The following is a 17,291-nucleotide window of genomic DNA, read 5'->3' on the forward strand; positions in this document are numbered from 1 at the left end:
CAGGCAGGCAGGCAGGCAGGCAGGCAGGCAGGCAGGCAGGCAGGCAGGCAGGCAGGCAGGCAGGCAGGCAGGCAGGCAGGCAGGCAGGCAGGCAGGCAGGCAGGCAGGCAGGCAGGCAGGCAGGCAGGCAGGCAGGCAGGCAGGCAGGCAGGCAGGCAGGCAGGCAGGCAGGCAGGCAGGCAGGCAGGCAGGCAGGCAGGCAGGCAGGCAGGCAGGCAGGCAGGCAGGCAGGCAGGCAGGCAGGCAGGCAGGCAGGCAGGCAGGCAGGCAGGCAGGCAGGCAGGCAGGCAGGCAGGCAGGCAGGCAGGCAGGCAGGCAGGCAGGCAGGCAGGCAGGCAGGCAGGCAGGCAGGCAGGCAGGCAGGCAGGCAGGCAGGCAGGCAGGCAGGCAGGCAGGCAGGCAGGCAGGCAGGCAGGCAGGCAGGCAGGCAGGCAGGCAGGCAGGCAGGCAGGCAGGCAGGCAGGCAGGCAGGCAGGCAGGCAGGCAGGCAGGCAGGCAGGCAGGCAGGCAGGCAGGCAGGCAGGCAGGCAGGCAGGCAGGCAGGCAGGCAGGCAGGCAGGCAGGCAGGCAGGCAGGCAGGCAGGCAGGCAGGCAGGCAGGCAGGCAGGCAGGCAGGCAGGCAGGCAGGCAGGCAGGCAGGCAGGCAGGCAGGCAGGCAGGCAGGCAGGCAGGCAGGCAGGCAGGCAGGCAGGCAGGCAGGCAGGCAGGCAGGCAGGCAGGCAGGCAGGCAGGCAGGCAGGCAGGCAGGCAGGCAGGCAGGCAGGCAGGCAGGCAGGCAGGCAGGCAGGCAGGCAGGCAGGCAGGCAGGCAGGCAGGCAGGCAGGCAGGCAGGCAGGCAGGCAGGCAGGCAGGCAGGCAGGCAGGCAGGCAGGCAGGCAGGCAGGCAGGCAGGCAGGCAGGCAGGCAGGCAGGCAGGCAGGCAGGCAGGCAGGCAGGCAGGCAGGCAGGCAGGCAGGCAGGCAGGCAGGCAGGCAGGCAGGCAGGCAGGCAGGCAGGCAGGCAGGCAGGCAGGCAGGCAGGCAGGCAGGCAGGCAGGCAGGCAGGCAGGCAGGCAGGCAGGCAGGCAGGCAGGCAGGCAGGCAGGCAGGCAGGCAGGCAGGCAGGCAGGCAGGCAGGCAGGCAGGGTTTATTTGAGTGCGCCTCAACAGCCAAGTGGCCTAAAGGAGCGCACACTAAGTCAGATACATCAGAACACTAAACATTTAAAACCAGGCATGAAAACAACAAATAGGCAAATATGTCCGTGTCAATAAACGTTTTGTTATACAAGATTTGTATTCGAGTCACTGGACAGTTGGCGTGCAAATCTGGATAAAATGTGTCAAAACGTATTGCAGCCTTTGCATGCGGCACACGAAAATTCAGTTACATCAGTTCACTATTTTTCTGCACAATTAATATCTTTGGTACCAATACTCACTTTCTGATTTCACGTTGAGTTTATGATACTTGTGTTTTTTTCTTCAAGTAATGTCTCAAATCGCGCGAGAACCAGCAAGGAAATCTGCACTTCTTCGATTTACGGTGTGGTATACATGTTTTCAATATACCCTGTACAACTGATGTAAGTAGCTCGACGCCTGTGTTTACATCATCAATCTCAAGCAATTCTGACCAGTCATAGGCCTGAAGATCATTGTACAGCTTCAGGTACTTCACTTCACTTCACATTATTACCTTAAAGACCCCACACTAGGGGTATTACATAAGGGGTGGGAGTACAACTTCACACAAGTGCTCAGATTTACGTGCACATACTTCAAATTTTCGCTTTCCGCTTGCATTCGCCGTAGCGCTTTTCAAGCAGCAGTGCAAATTCCAATCGCATTGTGGGAGTGAAATACAAGGACATCTCGGCACTTTTGCCTCAATAGGGGCGGTTTTTGTGCTGCTCGCAATGCCACCACATAATCTTGGCAACTGCTTTTCTCGGTCATCTTTTTCTTGCAAAAGCCTGCAATAAAAGGCAACCCAGAGCTGCTGAAAAAGACAGGCTCTTGGATAGCCTACAAGGTGGGTGCAGTCATGGTCTTCTGGCTGTATTACCTACCTGCCTTGCCTTGCCTGCCTACCTTACCTTACCTTACCTAACCTTACCTTACCTAACCTAACCTAACCTTACCTTACCTTAAAGAGCTGCAGCTTCGGCCTCAGTTTGTCCCAAGAGGTCTCCTTAACCCCTAACAGCTCAGGTCCACGCTGCAAAACTAGCACAATGTTTTGATAGCTGTACAGTTGTTCTGGGCAGGACATGTAGTGCGAAGAGAGGATAACCGATGTTCGCTTAGGGTAACAAACTGCATTCGAAGGGAAGGAAAGCGTAGCAGGGGCGGCAGAAAGTTAGGGGGGCGGATGAGGTTAAGAAGTTCGCAGGAGTCAAGTGGATGCAGCTAGCACAAAACCGGGTTAAGTGGAGAAATATGGGAGAGGCCTTCGCCCTGCAGTGGGTATAGTCAGGCTGATGATGATAATGATGACAGTTGTTCTACGACTACATCGCACGTAACACTTACGGCAACCATACTAAGCGCCGCTATCATGACAACCAGATGCCCCCGCCTACTTGCAATTCACGTATTTCTGTTTCGTCCAGGCCTCCTGAAGGATACTGTGCTTCGAGCAAGACGATAGTTCGTCAAAAAGGTTTGGGCTGGCTGTGTCAAGGTCGGTCTTCACCCAAGAATCGGAAGCAAGGCTATCCAGAAATCCAGTCATGTCGCGGAAGCAGCAATCGCGGTTTTATGGATGCATGATGCTAACTGTGAGAGGTTCAACAGTTCGTCTCTTGGAAAGTGTTGCAACAGTTACTCCAATAATTATTTAGGTGCATATAGCCAGTAGCAATAATTAAGTGCATACCAGGCCAAAAGACATAAGTACTCAGAATTCATTATGAGACCTGTGTACAGAACTTTTTTCTCTTCTCCTCTTTCCTTGTGGTAAATTATGGCGAGTGTTTAGCACAGTCAACCAGTAGAGTCATTTTCCTTTCCAGAAAACATGTTGCCTTCCATGTTGCTGCCGGACCCACAACGAACACGGTTATTTTCGTGGAAGATGAGCGTAAGTACTTCAGTCCAATACCTTTGCCAAAAATTCTTCTTCAGCGACTTGGACAATACTATCTCGCTTTTAGGAACGTGTAAATAAGTATTTACAAGAAATATTACCACTGCTACAAGGTACTAAAGCGCTTTATCGATTATTTCTGTACACGAGCCGCTCTTGCGAAGAAATGAGAGGCGGCTGCGATGAGAAATAGAGATGATAATATCCGGCAAACTCTGAACTTCGACAGTTCTACAGGCATCCTATGCCAGAAAAATGTTAAGAAACCTTTTCTTATGACATAAATCTACCCTGCCATATATTCATCGCTACTGGAGTTCCACTCAGGCATATGGGACCATTAAATTATTATTTTCCAAAACAACATAATGCCCCTATATTTCCTAGAGTTCAACTCGTTTAATCATATAATAATGCGATACACAACACGTATCCTAAACCAGCTTGGCAGGTAACCGGGATAGCTTTATTATTTGTTCTGTAGTTTTAAAAAAGATGATTTCAATCCGCTAGTCAACGTTGGGGAGTGCAAACTCTTCGCATTTCGTCTGTCTATCCATATTTAAGGCTTTTCGAGGATAATTTGGGGTCGGGTAGTCCAAATTTTATGTAGGCTAAGTTTATTTTGCGCGTGCAGTAAGGGTTTACCCACGTCTCCACTCATTTTTAGGCTTTCAACTTTATATGTCATAGCGAAGTATTTGGGCCCATACTATACGGATGGAAGTTGATCGTGATTACGACGTGCATAAATAATGGTTAGGAGTACTGCGACAGAAGTACTGTGGGCGGTTGAGATGATAGTTTCAATGTTACCCTACTGTATTTCAAATACCTATGCCACACGGGAATATTAACGCCATTTCCACCGAATGACATTCGTTCAGTTTAATGTCATTTTTTCGATGCGCTGCTACACGACCTAACATTATGTCATTTGCAAATGACGCCAATTGCGATAGATACACAAGTGTTGGTGCGCCTTTGCGAGAATGATGAGCGCTGTGAACGAAAGCAGCCTTTAAAATCATATTTATGTCTTGCATGACTCGTAACCAACCTGTTGATTACGACTACCCATTACGAAGTTAGCGACTGCGCCGCTTGCGTTTGTTTACGAATGGGTAGGGAACATGTGCGCATCGGTGCCTGGGTGTGGAAAGCGGAAGAATCGTCTCAACAACGTACATTTTGCGCACTCCAGGTACAACACGTAAAATAGGCAGCGGCTAGTGTAGTTATGATGACCAGGCAGTTGAAAGCTTCTATGAAGATGTAGAATCGGCAATGCGAAAAGTAAAGACGCAGTATACTGTACTAATGGGCGACTTCAATGCCAAGGTAGGGAAAAAACAGGCAGGAGACAAGGCAGTAGGTGACTATGGCATTGGTTCTAGGAATAGCAGGGGGGAGTTACTAGTTGAGTTTGCAGAGCGCAATAACTTACGAATCATGAATACCTTCTTCAGCAAACGGAAGAACCGGAAATGGACATGGAAAAGTCCTAACGGAGAGACTAAAAATGAAATCGACTTCATAATGTGTTCAACCCCCGCCATTGTGCAGGATGTAGAGGTAATCGGGAAAGTTCGATGTAGTGACCATAGGATGGTGAGGTCCCGAATTAGCCTAAATCTGAAGAAGGAACGCAATAGATTAGTAAGAAAGAAACCCATCAACGAATTAGCGGTGAGGGGGAGGGCAGAAGAGTTCAGAATCTCGCTACAGAATAGGTTTTCAGCTCTAACTGAGGATGGCGACATTACCCTAGAGGCAATGAACAATAATTTCAGAGATTTCATTACTGAGTGCGCAGTAGAAGTAGGCGGTAGGATAGTTAAAGAGGATACCGGTAAGCTGTCTAAGGAGACGAAAGATTTGATTAAGAAACGGCAGAGTATGAAAGCTTCCAATCCGACAGACCAGATCGAATTGGCCGAGATATCAAAGCTAATCAATAAGCGCAAGGTGGCCGATATAAGGAAGTATAACATGGAGAAAATTGAGCATGCTGTAAAGAACGGGGGAAGCCTTAAAGCGGTAAAGAAGAAATTGGGCATAGGCAAAAACCAGATGTATGCGATAAGGGACAAGGCGGGCAACGTCATCACTAATATGGACAAGATAGTCAAAGTAGCCGAGGAATTCTATACAGATCTCTACAGTAGCCAAAGTAGTCAGGACCGTAGTGAGATTGGCGGTAGGGAAAAACAGTCAGACATTCCACCAGTGACGAAGGACGAGGTCAAGAAAGCACTAGAAACTATGAAAAGGGGGAAATCAGCTGGAGAGGATCAGATAACTACAGATTTGCTGAAGGACGGGGGGGATATCGTGCTAGAAAAACTGGCCACCCTGTATACGCAGTGCCTGGTGTCATCGACGGTACCGGAAGCATGGAAGAATGCAAACATTATCCTCATTCACAAGAAAGGGGACTCTAAGGACCTTAAAAATTACAGACCAATCAGCTTACTGTCTGTTACGTATAAGGTATTTACTAAGGTAATCGCCAATAGAATCAGGACAACCTTAGACTGCAATCAAGCAAAGGATCAAGCAGGGTTTCGGAAACGGTACTCTACTATCGATCATATCCATACCATCAATCAGGTGATAGAAAAATGCTCGGAATATAACCAGCCCTTATACATAGCATTCATTGATTACGAAAAAGCATTTGACTCAGTTGAAACCTCGGCGGTGATGCAGGCATTGCGAAATCAGGGGGTAGACGAGCCGTACGTGAAAGTACTGGAAGATATATATAGTGGCTGCACAGCAACCATAGTTCTACATAAAGAAAGCAATAAAATTCCCATAAAGAAAGGTGTTAGGCAAGGAGACACAATCTCCCCAGTACTATTCACAGCTTGTTTAGAGGAAGTATTTAGAGACTTGGAATGGGAGCAGTTAGGGATAAGGGTAGATGGAGAATACCTCAGTAATCTGCGATTTGCTGATGACATTGCCTTGCTAAGCAACTCGGGGGATGAACTGCAAATAATGATTGATGACCTAGACAGAAAAAGTAGAATGGTAGGCTTGAAAATCAATATGCAGAAGACTAAGGTAATGTTCAACAGCCTCGGGAAGGAACAGCAGTTTACATTAGGTAGCGAAATACTGGAAATAGTAGGCGAATATGTCTACTTAGGACAGGTAGTAACCGCAGATCCAGACCATGAAAAGGAAATATCAAGAAGAATAAGATTGGGATGGAGCGCATTTGGCAAGCACTCGCAGATTATGACTAGCAGCTTACCGGTATCGCTCAAGAGGAAAGTGTACAACAGTTGCATCTTGCCTGTACTCACCTATGGGGCTGAAACGTGGAGGCTAACCAAGAGAGTTCTACTTAAGTTGAGGACAACCCAGAGGACTATGGAACGAAAAATGGTAGGGGTAACATTAAGAGATAGAAAGCGTGCAGAGTGGGTCAGAGAAATAACTCAAGTTAATGACATTCTAGTGGAAATTAAGAAGAAGAAATGGACATGGGCAGGTCATGTAGTGCGAAGAGAGGATAACCGATGGTCGCTGAGGGTAACAAACTGGATTCCAAGGGAAGGAAAGCGTAGCAGGGGGAGGCAGAAAGTTAGGTGGGCGGATGAGATTAAGAAGTTCGCAGGGATCAAGTGGATGCAGCTAGCACAGAACCGGGTTAAGTGGAGAAATATGGGAGAGGCCTTCGCCCTGCAGTGGGTATAATCAGGCTGATGATGATGATGATGATGAGTGTATTGACGGACGACGCTTTTATTGATCTTCGAGTACCGCCCGACGGCGTAGCGCACCGCAGCCCCGTCGAGACTCGTCATCGCAAGATCGTTTGCTCGGCGTAAATGCCCGTCGAAAAATGCCGGACCCCAGCCTCATCAAGAAAGCAGACAACAAAATGGCATCACTTGCTGCGCCGGATCCCGCGACCTTACCGACGCCGTGCTGCCCGCGAGAGCGGTTGATGACGGCGCTCTGGCTGTGCGCTACGCCCTGGTCGTCGCTAGGCCTAAACGGTTTTGCATCAAAGCCACAGCGTACGGCGCTTTGGGAATAGTCAGTTGCCTATACGTTGGAGCTGCTTACTGTAATTTCGATGATGACATAAATTTTCTGATGGTAAACGGAAGGTGCAATTTCGGCGACGCATTAACATTGGAGCAACGTACTACGTACAGAACGAGATCGGATGAGCTGCTTCACACCGGCGCTGCGGCTGCTACGGGGCTGTGAGCAGAAAATCGCTCTTATTACTTATCACTGATCCTTAGCAAAGGTTATTTTTAAGGTTCCTTTATCCAACTGCGTATTATTTAAGGTCAACAGATTTTGAGATGTTTTCTGACGGTGGCGAAAGGGAAGCGCTGTGCCTACGCCCATATACTGCGGCCATTGCCGCTCGCGCTGAGTGCGGTAACTGATTGGCTGGTAGCGAGGGTCGAGGTTTTTTTTCGCGATGCTATTTGGCATGTTTCACATAATTTAATGACTAGCTACAAAATTCTAGCTGCACAGCAGTATTATAATGCCTGCGGCCCTTTGGCAGTTTATTTTGGGAATATATTTCACTGAGCCTCTGGTGTTGAGATAACACATGCTCTCGTTAGTCGCATTCGAATGAGTTCCTAAACTCATTTGGTGCCTAATGTAGTTTTCATCGAATGTCATTACATTTTCCCGTGTGGCAGCAAACAAATGTCATTTTGAACAAATGCATTCGATGTAAGGGACATTAAATTTGCTGTGTGGCAGGAGAATCTTTCGTCACATCTTTCGTCTAAGGAGACGAAAGATTTCATTAGGAAACGCCACAGTATGAAAGCTTCCAATCCAACTGACCAGACTGAATTGGCCGAGATATCAAAGCTAATCAATAAGCGCAAGGTGGCCGATATAAGGAAGTATAACATGGAAAACATTGTGCATGCTGCAAAGAACGGGGGAAGCCTTAAAGCGGTAAAGAAGAAATTGGGCATAGGCAAAACCCAGATGTATGCGATAAGGGACAAGGCAGGCAACGTCATCACGAATATGAACAAGACAGTCAAAGTAGCCGAGCTGTTCTATACAGATCTCTACAGTAGCCAAAGAAGTCAGGACCGTAACAAGATTGGCGGTAGAGAAAAGTCAGACGTTCCACCAGTGACGAAGGACGAGGTCAAGAAAGCATTAGAAATTATGAAAAGGGGAAAATCAGCTGGAGAGGATCAGATAACTACATATTTGCTGAAGGACGGGGGGGGGGGGGGGATATCGTGCTAGAAAAACTGGCCACCCTGTATACGCAGTGCCTGGTGTCATCGACGGTACCTGTCCAAACATTATCCTCGTTCATAAGAAAGGGGACTCTAAGGACCTTAAAAATTACAGACCAATCAGCATACTCTCTGTTACGTATAAGGTATTTACTAAAGTAATCGCTAATAGAATCAGGACAACCTTAGACTGCTATCAAGCAAAGGATCAAGCAGGTTTTCGGAAACGGTACTCTACTATCGATCATATCCACACCATCACTCAGGTGATAGAAAAAGGATCGGAATATAAGCGGCTCTTATACATAGCATTCATTGATTACGAAAAAGCATTTTACTCAGTTGAAACCTCGGCGGTAATGCAGGCATTGCGAAATCGGGGGGTAGACGAGCCGTACGTGAGAGTACTGGAAGTTATATATAGCGGCTGCACAGGAAGTTCTGCATAAAGAAAGTAACAAAATTCCCATAAAGAAAGGTGTTTGGCAAGGAGACACAATCTCCCCAGTACTATTCACAGCTTGCTTAAAGGGAGTGTTCAGAGACTTGGAATGGGAGCAGTTAGGGATAAGGGTAGATGGAGAATACCTCAGTAATCTGCGATCTGCTGATGACATTGCCTTGTTAGGCAACTCGGGAGATGAACTGCAAATAATGATTGGTGACCTAGACAAGAAAAGTAGAAAGGTAGGCTTGAAACTCAATATGCAGAAGACTAAAGTAATGTCCAACAGCCTCGGGAAGGAACAGCAGTTTACATTAGGTAGCGAAGTACTGGAGGTAGTAGGCCAATATGTCTACTTAGGACAGGTAGTAACCGCAGATCCGGACCATGAAAAGTAAATAAGAAGAATAAGATTGGGATGGAGCGCATTTGGCAAGCACTCACAGATTATGACTAGCAGTTTACCGGTATCGCTAAAGAGGATCGTATGTATCAGTTGCATCTTACCTTTAGTCGCCTATGGGGCTGAAACGTGGAGGCTAACCAAGAGAGTTCTACTTAAGTTGAGGACAACCCAGTGGTCTTTGAAACGAAAAATGGTAGGGGTGACATTAGGAGATAGGAAGCATGCAGAGTGGGTCAGAGAAATACCTCACGTTACTGATATTCTAGTGGAAATTAAGAAGAAAAAATGGGCATGGGCAGTACATCTAGTGCAAAGAGAGGATAACCGATAGTCGCTTAGGGTAACAAACTGGATTCCAAGGGAAGGAAAGCGTAGCCGGGGGTGGCAGAAGTTAGGTGGGTGGATGAGGTTAAGAAATTGGCAGGGGTCACGTGGATGCAGCTAGCACAGAGCCGGGTTAAGTGGAGAAATATGGGAGAGGCCTTCGCCCTGCAGTGGGTATAGTCAGGCTGTTAATGATGATGAGGGGTATAAGATCCCTGTCGTGGTGGTGCAGTGATTAGAGACTGCTGTGCCGAGGAATGCGGGATTAAATCCCGGCCGCCGAGGCCGCTTTTAGATGGAGGCGAGAAGCACGGAGCCCTTGTGCTGTGCGATCTCAGCGCACATTACAGAATCCCAGGTGGTCGAAATATCCGGAGGCCTTCACTACGACGTCTCTATCGCCTGAGGCTATTTGGAAAGGTAAGCCTCGTAAATAATATCGAATCTCTTTATACGAAAATTGTCTGCGCTCAAATCGGCGCCGCTCGTACAGGGTCTTTCTGCTTGTTTGATTGTTTCTATGAGTTTCCCGGGAAGTAGGCTGTGCGTGTTCCCAGGAGCAGCATAGATATAAAGCCCGGCGTTAACAAAGCCGAATGAACATGCCTGCGTGTCCTGGGGCACCATGTGTAAACTAAGAATAAGGGTCCCAGAAAAGGCTGCATGCTGATGTCAGTTTCCCATCTAAATCGAGAACTCATTTAAATTAAGAAGAAATAAACGCACAAACCTTAGCTCGGCTTTAGTACCTCTTGCAATTGAGCTTTTGCAGTAAGAACGATCTATGGAAAACGCATGAGAAGCTGAATATATTCAGATAATCTCTATATGTTTCTCATTATATGCTATTTTTGTATAGAATATACGTTGCAGTAAAGAATATATTGATTTTTTTTTTATGGGTTAGCACCATAGGTGTGAAATTGTGGAGATTTACACTGCCTTACGGGCAAGAGTCGCTAGTCCTGTGGGAATTTCCCATCCTTTTACAACCATTGTTGACGTTTAGTCGTGCTCTGCAGTTCTCCCGCTGTGTTGTCCAGCAGGACAGTGTCATTAGCAATTAGCAATTCAGCTGCCGTGTTCGCTTGCTTCAAAGCCATTGGAAAGTAATACCCGGGGATACTTTTTGCAATTTTGTTAGAGGTGATACTGATAATAAGTTTCATTAGTAGTTCAGCAGTGGCTGTCACTTTGTCAAAAAAGATATAGCAGCGCCTACAGCGTTCCAGAAGAATGACAGGACTCTCTCTTTCAAAAATTACCATTCATCCTATTGGTTTCACCGCGCTAACACATTGAACGACAGAAAAGACAAACACCACGGAGCGCGAATATGAATAACTAACTAGGCCCAATTCTCGGCAATTTAGCATTCATCCTGTTTTGTTCCCTACGCGCCCACTGTCTTCCTGGAGGCGGTGCAGATGTCTGATAAGGCAGGCTGATAGAAAAGCAAGGAAACAACTTCAGGATACTATCAGTTCAGCGATTCGTACTCCGGAAAAGATTTGTGCACAACTGATCGGTAAAGGAACCACTCTACGGCCGCGCGCAAACTGAAGACGGGTGCAAGCGATCGAAGAAAAAGCTCGAACGACGATTTACGCCATGATATGCCTCTCCTTTGAGTACGTTCTGCCGGCACGTACTCACGGGCACAAATTGGGCGCAGGTGGCTAAACATATGCTAACATTGCCGATACGTGGAGAAAGTCTGATTGCATTAGAAGCAAGCACTTCGTTGATGATCATGGTCAACATTCAGCATGCTGGCGCTGTTTTGGTGCTTGTTTGAACTTACTTAAAAAAGACCGTTATGATCCTCATCCCAATAATTGTAAAGCTGGCACTTGAGCGCTGACCGGGACCAGTCCTCAATGGTTCATTGCAATAGCTGGCACAAATGGAAAGATACAAAAGGAAATGCCCTGATATTTTGCGGGCAGTTGTTACGTGGTGGCATTTTTAATGCAAAATAGTTATTGTTAAAATATTTCAACGCACCTCTCCGAAGTTTGCGCTATTGTGGCAGGCAGTTTTTAGAGCGCCACAATGGGTTGGATGGATGGATGGAAACAACTTTATTTAATAAAAAAAAAAAAGTCCTGGGTGTGTTGAGTTTTATTGCGCATATGCAACTAAGGCTATCATGCGCCGAGAGCAAAGTTAAGAGCGCCATAACGGATGACAAAGCAAGGCGAACTTATTCTCTAGAGGCAGACGTTTCGTTAATATTGACAGTTTAGCAACTTCGCAGGTGCAGTGTCACGACGCCTTTTCGTGCGGTACTCCTCAAGGTTAAAGTATATGACCCATATTATGAGTACTATGTGCATAAGGCTATGGTTCAGCAGATCTCTTCGGACTGAACTGCCACTGTAAGCTTCACACTCGATTTCCACGAATTCCACAACGGCACTATATTTGATCCTTTTTCTGACAGCGATTCAGTGTTTATTAAACGTTTATTAGTGTGGTCTTTTCATTGCAGATCCCGACGTTACAGCAACTGCCGATATGATGTATGCAAACTATAAGAAGTGTTTCGTAGCACATTTTCCCTACCTCGGAGACCGTGAGTTGCATGCCTGTTCTAGTGCCAAGTATTGATACATTAGGGTTACTGATCACAACTTTAGTTTTTCAGTACTTCAACTGCCTTCTGGTGGTGGCGATGCTATACATGTCCTCGTCGCCTTATAATAAGACCTACAGACCTCACGGTTTCAAAGCAAATAAGTATGTCCTCATTATAAAAAGTGTAATAAAAAGTGTTAACTTAGTTGTCTACCATTTATCTAAAAAAGAAATACACTGTAGTCAATCTAATATTGCTGTCCCCCTGATAATTATTCAATATTGTCTAAGGTATCACTATTATTCGCAGTTAGAATTCATAAACATTCTGCACTCTCCTCGTTGCCACACGACTAGGTTGCGAACGAACACTTCAAACTGAATGTGCCCGTAAACTTTTCTGATTATGAAAGCTATTGCGGCTGCCTTACAACCTCAATTACATATGAATACCGCAGGCGTTTGCTGCACATACCTGATTACAACGCGTAACGCACCGTTCATTTCTTGGAGTCGCTTTCAGATGTCTCACTGAAAAGCACCAACGATGTAAATGCCTGCTGCAGCCCAGAACAGACGACTGTCAGTTTTGTTCTGACTGAACATTTCTAGCTATACTAATCATGCTTAATGAAAGGGAACATCTTTTCTCGAAGCGCCAATTCTTCCGTTCTTCCAATATCGATTTCAGCTTTATATGTTGCGGGAATTAAATCTGGAATAATATTTACGTTGCATGTCCATCTAAACTGAGAATTATAGCATTTAGCAGATATGTGATTAATACTCACATTTTGGCAGCTACGGGGCAATACAAAACTGGCAGTCGTGTAAGAAGGAGCGTTATGATGCGGCCGAGTAATGCTTTGAACTCAGACATGCAAGGTTTTAGAATACAAAGTACCGCAAGCGTTCGTTGAGACGGTCGTTGCATGAACACGTGGCACATTTACTATTAAGATGAGCAGCGCTGTAAAGAGAACGGATGAATAAGGAAGAAACAAACCTGCGGTGAACTGAGAGATGGGAAAGTGCTCAGGGCAGCGCTTTTTATAGAGTGACTAAAATTGTTAAGTTCCTTTTTTGTCTCCTGTTTCAGCACAAAAAGGGCCTTCCATTCTGATATGAAGTCTTTAGTGGAGCTTAAAACTTTCTGTTTCATCGTTTGTACTTTTTCAGTGTTGTTGCACTTAATAAATGTAAATCAACTCGCCCAGCGACATACCGCATAACAAATGACGAGAGAGTGCGACTCGTCTGATATCACGCCACTTTCTTTTATATCGCCCCACCTTAGCACCCGGCTATATGAATGTCAAGGAAGTATTGCAGGGTTATGCTTTACATAAAGCAAAGCTTACCTTACATTCCTGATAAAGATTATTTGTTAAACCATAATTTATTGAAATTGCCTGCCAACATTTTATTTCTTATTTTATGGGTCAATATGGTGATGATGAACTGAAGGTCATTATTGCTAGAGTCGCTCCTTTTAAAAATTTTCAGACTTCTTTGTTCGAACTTTCGAACGCCAAGAATACACATTTGAAAGCTGGTTCTGTTGTCGTTCTAGCCATCTGCGCACATAAAATAAAATCGGTGCAATTTCATATGCGTCAAATTCTGGCGCCGGGGATATATTTGATTTTGTACAAGTTAACAGGATACTGCCTTTAATACTACGAGCTCCGTGAAGTTTTTTTCTGTACATAGTGACAAAAAATAATAAACTCAACAAGCCTTCAAAGTTGCGTCTTCCGAGTATAAGTTTCCTAACCAGACTGCTGATTCAGGAAATATAAATATGTGCTTACTTCTGATGATCCCGGCATCCAATTTACTACTTTTATCGCTCAATGTTATTGCATAATATCGCCACCTCTAACCAAGATTGCAACATAAAGAGGTTGCGAGAAGAATATATTTATAGGTATTTATATTACATGAAATGCAGAGATATGTGCGGGCAGCGCCGATAGGGGAAACCTCTTCGTCAACATCTTCATTCGGCTTCACCGCGAGGACGGATGACGGATATATCCGATTTGTCGCCTCTGTCTCGACGGCTAACGCAAGCAATAGGCTTCTTGTCATATCAGGGACTCGTGTGGCAATGTGATCATCAGAAAGATTCGCAACAAATGAGAAATTAGTGTGTTCCTGCTTCAAAGGGGAGACACCAAAACTACTCAGAGACAGAAAGTATGAGACAGAAAAGGGAACAGTGACAATGAGGAAATAAGAATGTGAAGCTGAACGACACTTGTAGCGTGGTGGATGAGGGCGAAATGTTGAAGAACAAAGGTTCCTGATCCAGGACGATGAACAGGGATAAGAATACATGCCAAGCGGGTTGTTCACAGTCCGATCACAGAGACGTTAGCGACACGGGCAATAAGAGTGCTGGAGTCAGGAATTATCGGAGCTAGCGCCTCACCTGTAAGCACATGCGAGATACTTGTACACCGCCGATATTCATAGCTGTGAGAGCTGCTCAGCCGATTTGGATACCAAACAAATTACGTCGGGCGCGAATGACTTATCGGGGATCTTCGGATCGAGTCTTTATACTGTAGCATCAGCCACAGCGAATGTAAATTTCACCACATTTTCGAATGGCAAGCGTGTACCGGCTATAAAGAATAGAATATCTGTTCTGTATCTTGCTGCTTTAAGACCATGTTAACCTCAAAAGGCTCCTTTTAATTGAGACGTTGATCTCGCCACTCCTCAATAATTTTGCGCCGCCTAATAGTTGTCTCCGCAATGAACCCCTGAAGAACAAGGGGCAGTAGCGAAGTCTTCTGCTCCGAAAGTGATATTTTCCAACACTGCTACACCGTATATCAGTCTTAGCATAAACCTTAGATGTAAACAGCATCGTTTTAACCTCTGAATTCATATAAGAAAGTATCACTTTTCTAGTCGGCTGAGGAAGAGGCAATACCAATTTATTTAGAATGTAGAGTGCTGCAGTTCGTCGCCGGAAAGAACAATGCTAGCGCAAAGCACACCTACATAATCGTTGTCATCGCCAGGTGTCTAGCGAGCCATTTTATGAGATGTAAGACTTGCGAGTTATTTGAAAATCCCTACGTTTACCCGCTTGATTACAACAGTGGATAATGACGTTATACTCAGCCTTGTGATTAGCTGGACACTAGGCCACAACTACGAAGTATACGGCTTGGGGGTGTGCTCTCTAATAGCACTAAGTTCTTCCTTTCCTCATCTTTTTTAAGGACAATAACAAAAACACTGCCATTTTAGGCGACGGACTGCAGTACTCTTCTTCCTGAAAAAAGGCGTAGTTGCCCTCGCTCTGCCAATATACCACCCATCTCATAGCTTTGGCCGCTGTTTCAGCATATCACCTCAAATTCTTTTTTTTAATTGCCACATTTTTATATTACTGGGCGAGCAAGAATTTTAAAAGGCCGATACGATTGGCCTAGAGCACACGATACTCCAAGTACCGTTTTTGGACAGCGCATCGATGCAGCTATAGGTTGAGGTCCCATAAGCCATCCGTTTATCCGCAGTCTTTATTCTACCGACGCAACAGTGTGGCGCATTTCCGGCTGCCACCGCCGAACAGTTGACTTGAATCAGGTCTCCTCCAAAGCAGTATCTACACTAACACTGAGGTCTACACGGATTATTTGGAACAGTACAGTATCTGCTAGCTCTAGGAGGTTCTAACACATGCGTGGTCACCCGTATAGGGAATACCGCAATGTCCCTGTGGTTTGCGGGAAAGGCAAGGCGATTTGCAAAGGATAAACTATAGCATCGGGTTCTTTTTGATTACAGGTAGAATAGGCGCAACTCGCACGCTACACGCTTTGTTGTCGCGTGCTGAGCGGAAAACGTTTTGCTGGGAGTCTCGCAGCCTTTCCCGCTTTCTCTTACAGAGGCCTAAAAGTCGTCCAGACTTTTCTACCTTGCCTGTTCGTGTTATAACGCAGTATCAGCATTTTTATTCCTGAACTTTTGTTTAATCCTGTCGTACATTCGTAATCGTGGGATCACTCCCCCCCCTCCTAACACTCGGCGAATCAACGCTCCTGGCCCCAGATCTCCATGCCTTGTGTAGAGTGCGCGACAGAAGGGCAGAATGAAATACCGATGTCAAAGTGAAGAATGTTTTTTAAATAGTAAAATGTACCAAAAACTGTTATACGACGAATTACGGTGTTTTCATTTAATTCATTGAACTTGGAGACAGTATTCCCTACTGTACTTCACACAAAGCTCTCACACCACGTTCAAGTAACTTCTACCTTTATGCATTACTTTGCAGAATGCTTCCTTTACGTTTCGAAGGGATTAGAGAACGACGTTCCACAGGAGTGCATAGACCAGTTTGTGGACATCTGCGGCGTCATTGTTCCCGAATACAGCCAAGACCTGTGCACTGATGACGAAGAAGATTTGTGAATACGCACGCTTCACGCATGCTCGCTTAGAAAGCTCTGTGTTGTGCAGAAGAGTGTGTAGTTTATGCACGACCAATGATTCCGTAGATTAAGGCACCTCCCTGGGAATCGGATGTAGCAGATAAATAGGAAGCCAAAATAAACTTCGCAGGATTCATTGCCTGTAAGTTTCGTGGATTCAAATATTCAACCTTAAGACCGCACTTTCTACGACAAAAGCGTTCCTTCCATATAAACCCTGCTACATGTTGTAGTGGGGACATTTTTTATTTTTGGCTATGATTTCACGGCTACGAGAAGATTATCTCTATTTGGGTACTGTCGCAAGTGGCGGTGTTGAAAAGGGAGCTTTAAATTCTAATGATTTTGCATTAACATTTTATGATTTATCGCTTTACAGAAAGATTACACTCACGAATTAACACCTGTAAGCTCTTGTTTCCCAGAAAGATTTCAGACTTGAATAGTATTAATAAAGATTGCAATAATGCAAACTTCGATAAAACTTTGGAACCGCCACCTTTCTTATTATTACTTTTTTATACCGCTACAACCCTGTGTTGCGTTTGTACTTTTGGAATTTGGTTCTTCTAATTTAAAAACTTTGTTTGATTGTTTCGAGCATTCACGCATTTTTTTTAGTGTGAGCACCCTGCCAGCGTCTTGGACTAGACCGAAGTATCAATAACTAAATGATACAAAGAACAATGCAAAAATAACAAGAGACTAGTACCGCAAACGCTGCTGGTCATCCGTCTATAAACGAAGGCCTG

The 17,291-nt window shown here is 45.6% G+C and overlaps 1 protein-coding gene across 1 annotated transcript in view; it reads left to right on the forward strand.

Annotated features, from left to right (window-relative positions):
* LOC146177227 (uncharacterized) overlaps positions 1 to 16,767 on the forward strand; it is a 57,916-nt gene extending 41,149 nt beyond the window's left edge. The window contains exons 3-5 of the mRNA XM_084581107.1: positions 2,996 to 3,063; positions 11,994 to 12,077; positions 16,383 to 16,767. Of these exons, the coding sequence (XP_084437233.1) occupies positions 2,996 to 3,063; positions 11,994 to 12,077; positions 16,383 to 16,519 (289 nt within the window). The 3' untranslated portion in view covers positions 16,520 to 16,767. The remainder of the gene's footprint in view (positions 1 to 2,995; positions 3,064 to 11,993; positions 12,078 to 16,382) is intronic.
* The last annotated feature ends 524 nt before the right edge of the window (positions 16,768 to 17,291 follow it).

The sequence above is a fragment of the Amblyomma maculatum genome, chromosome 10 (assembly GCF_055883805.1).
Source record: "Amblyomma maculatum isolate TAMU_Amacu chromosome 10, ASM5588380v1, whole genome shotgun sequence".
In the NCBI taxonomy this organism is placed as follows: Eukaryota; Metazoa; Arthropoda; class Arachnida; order Ixodida; family Ixodidae; genus Amblyomma; species Amblyomma maculatum.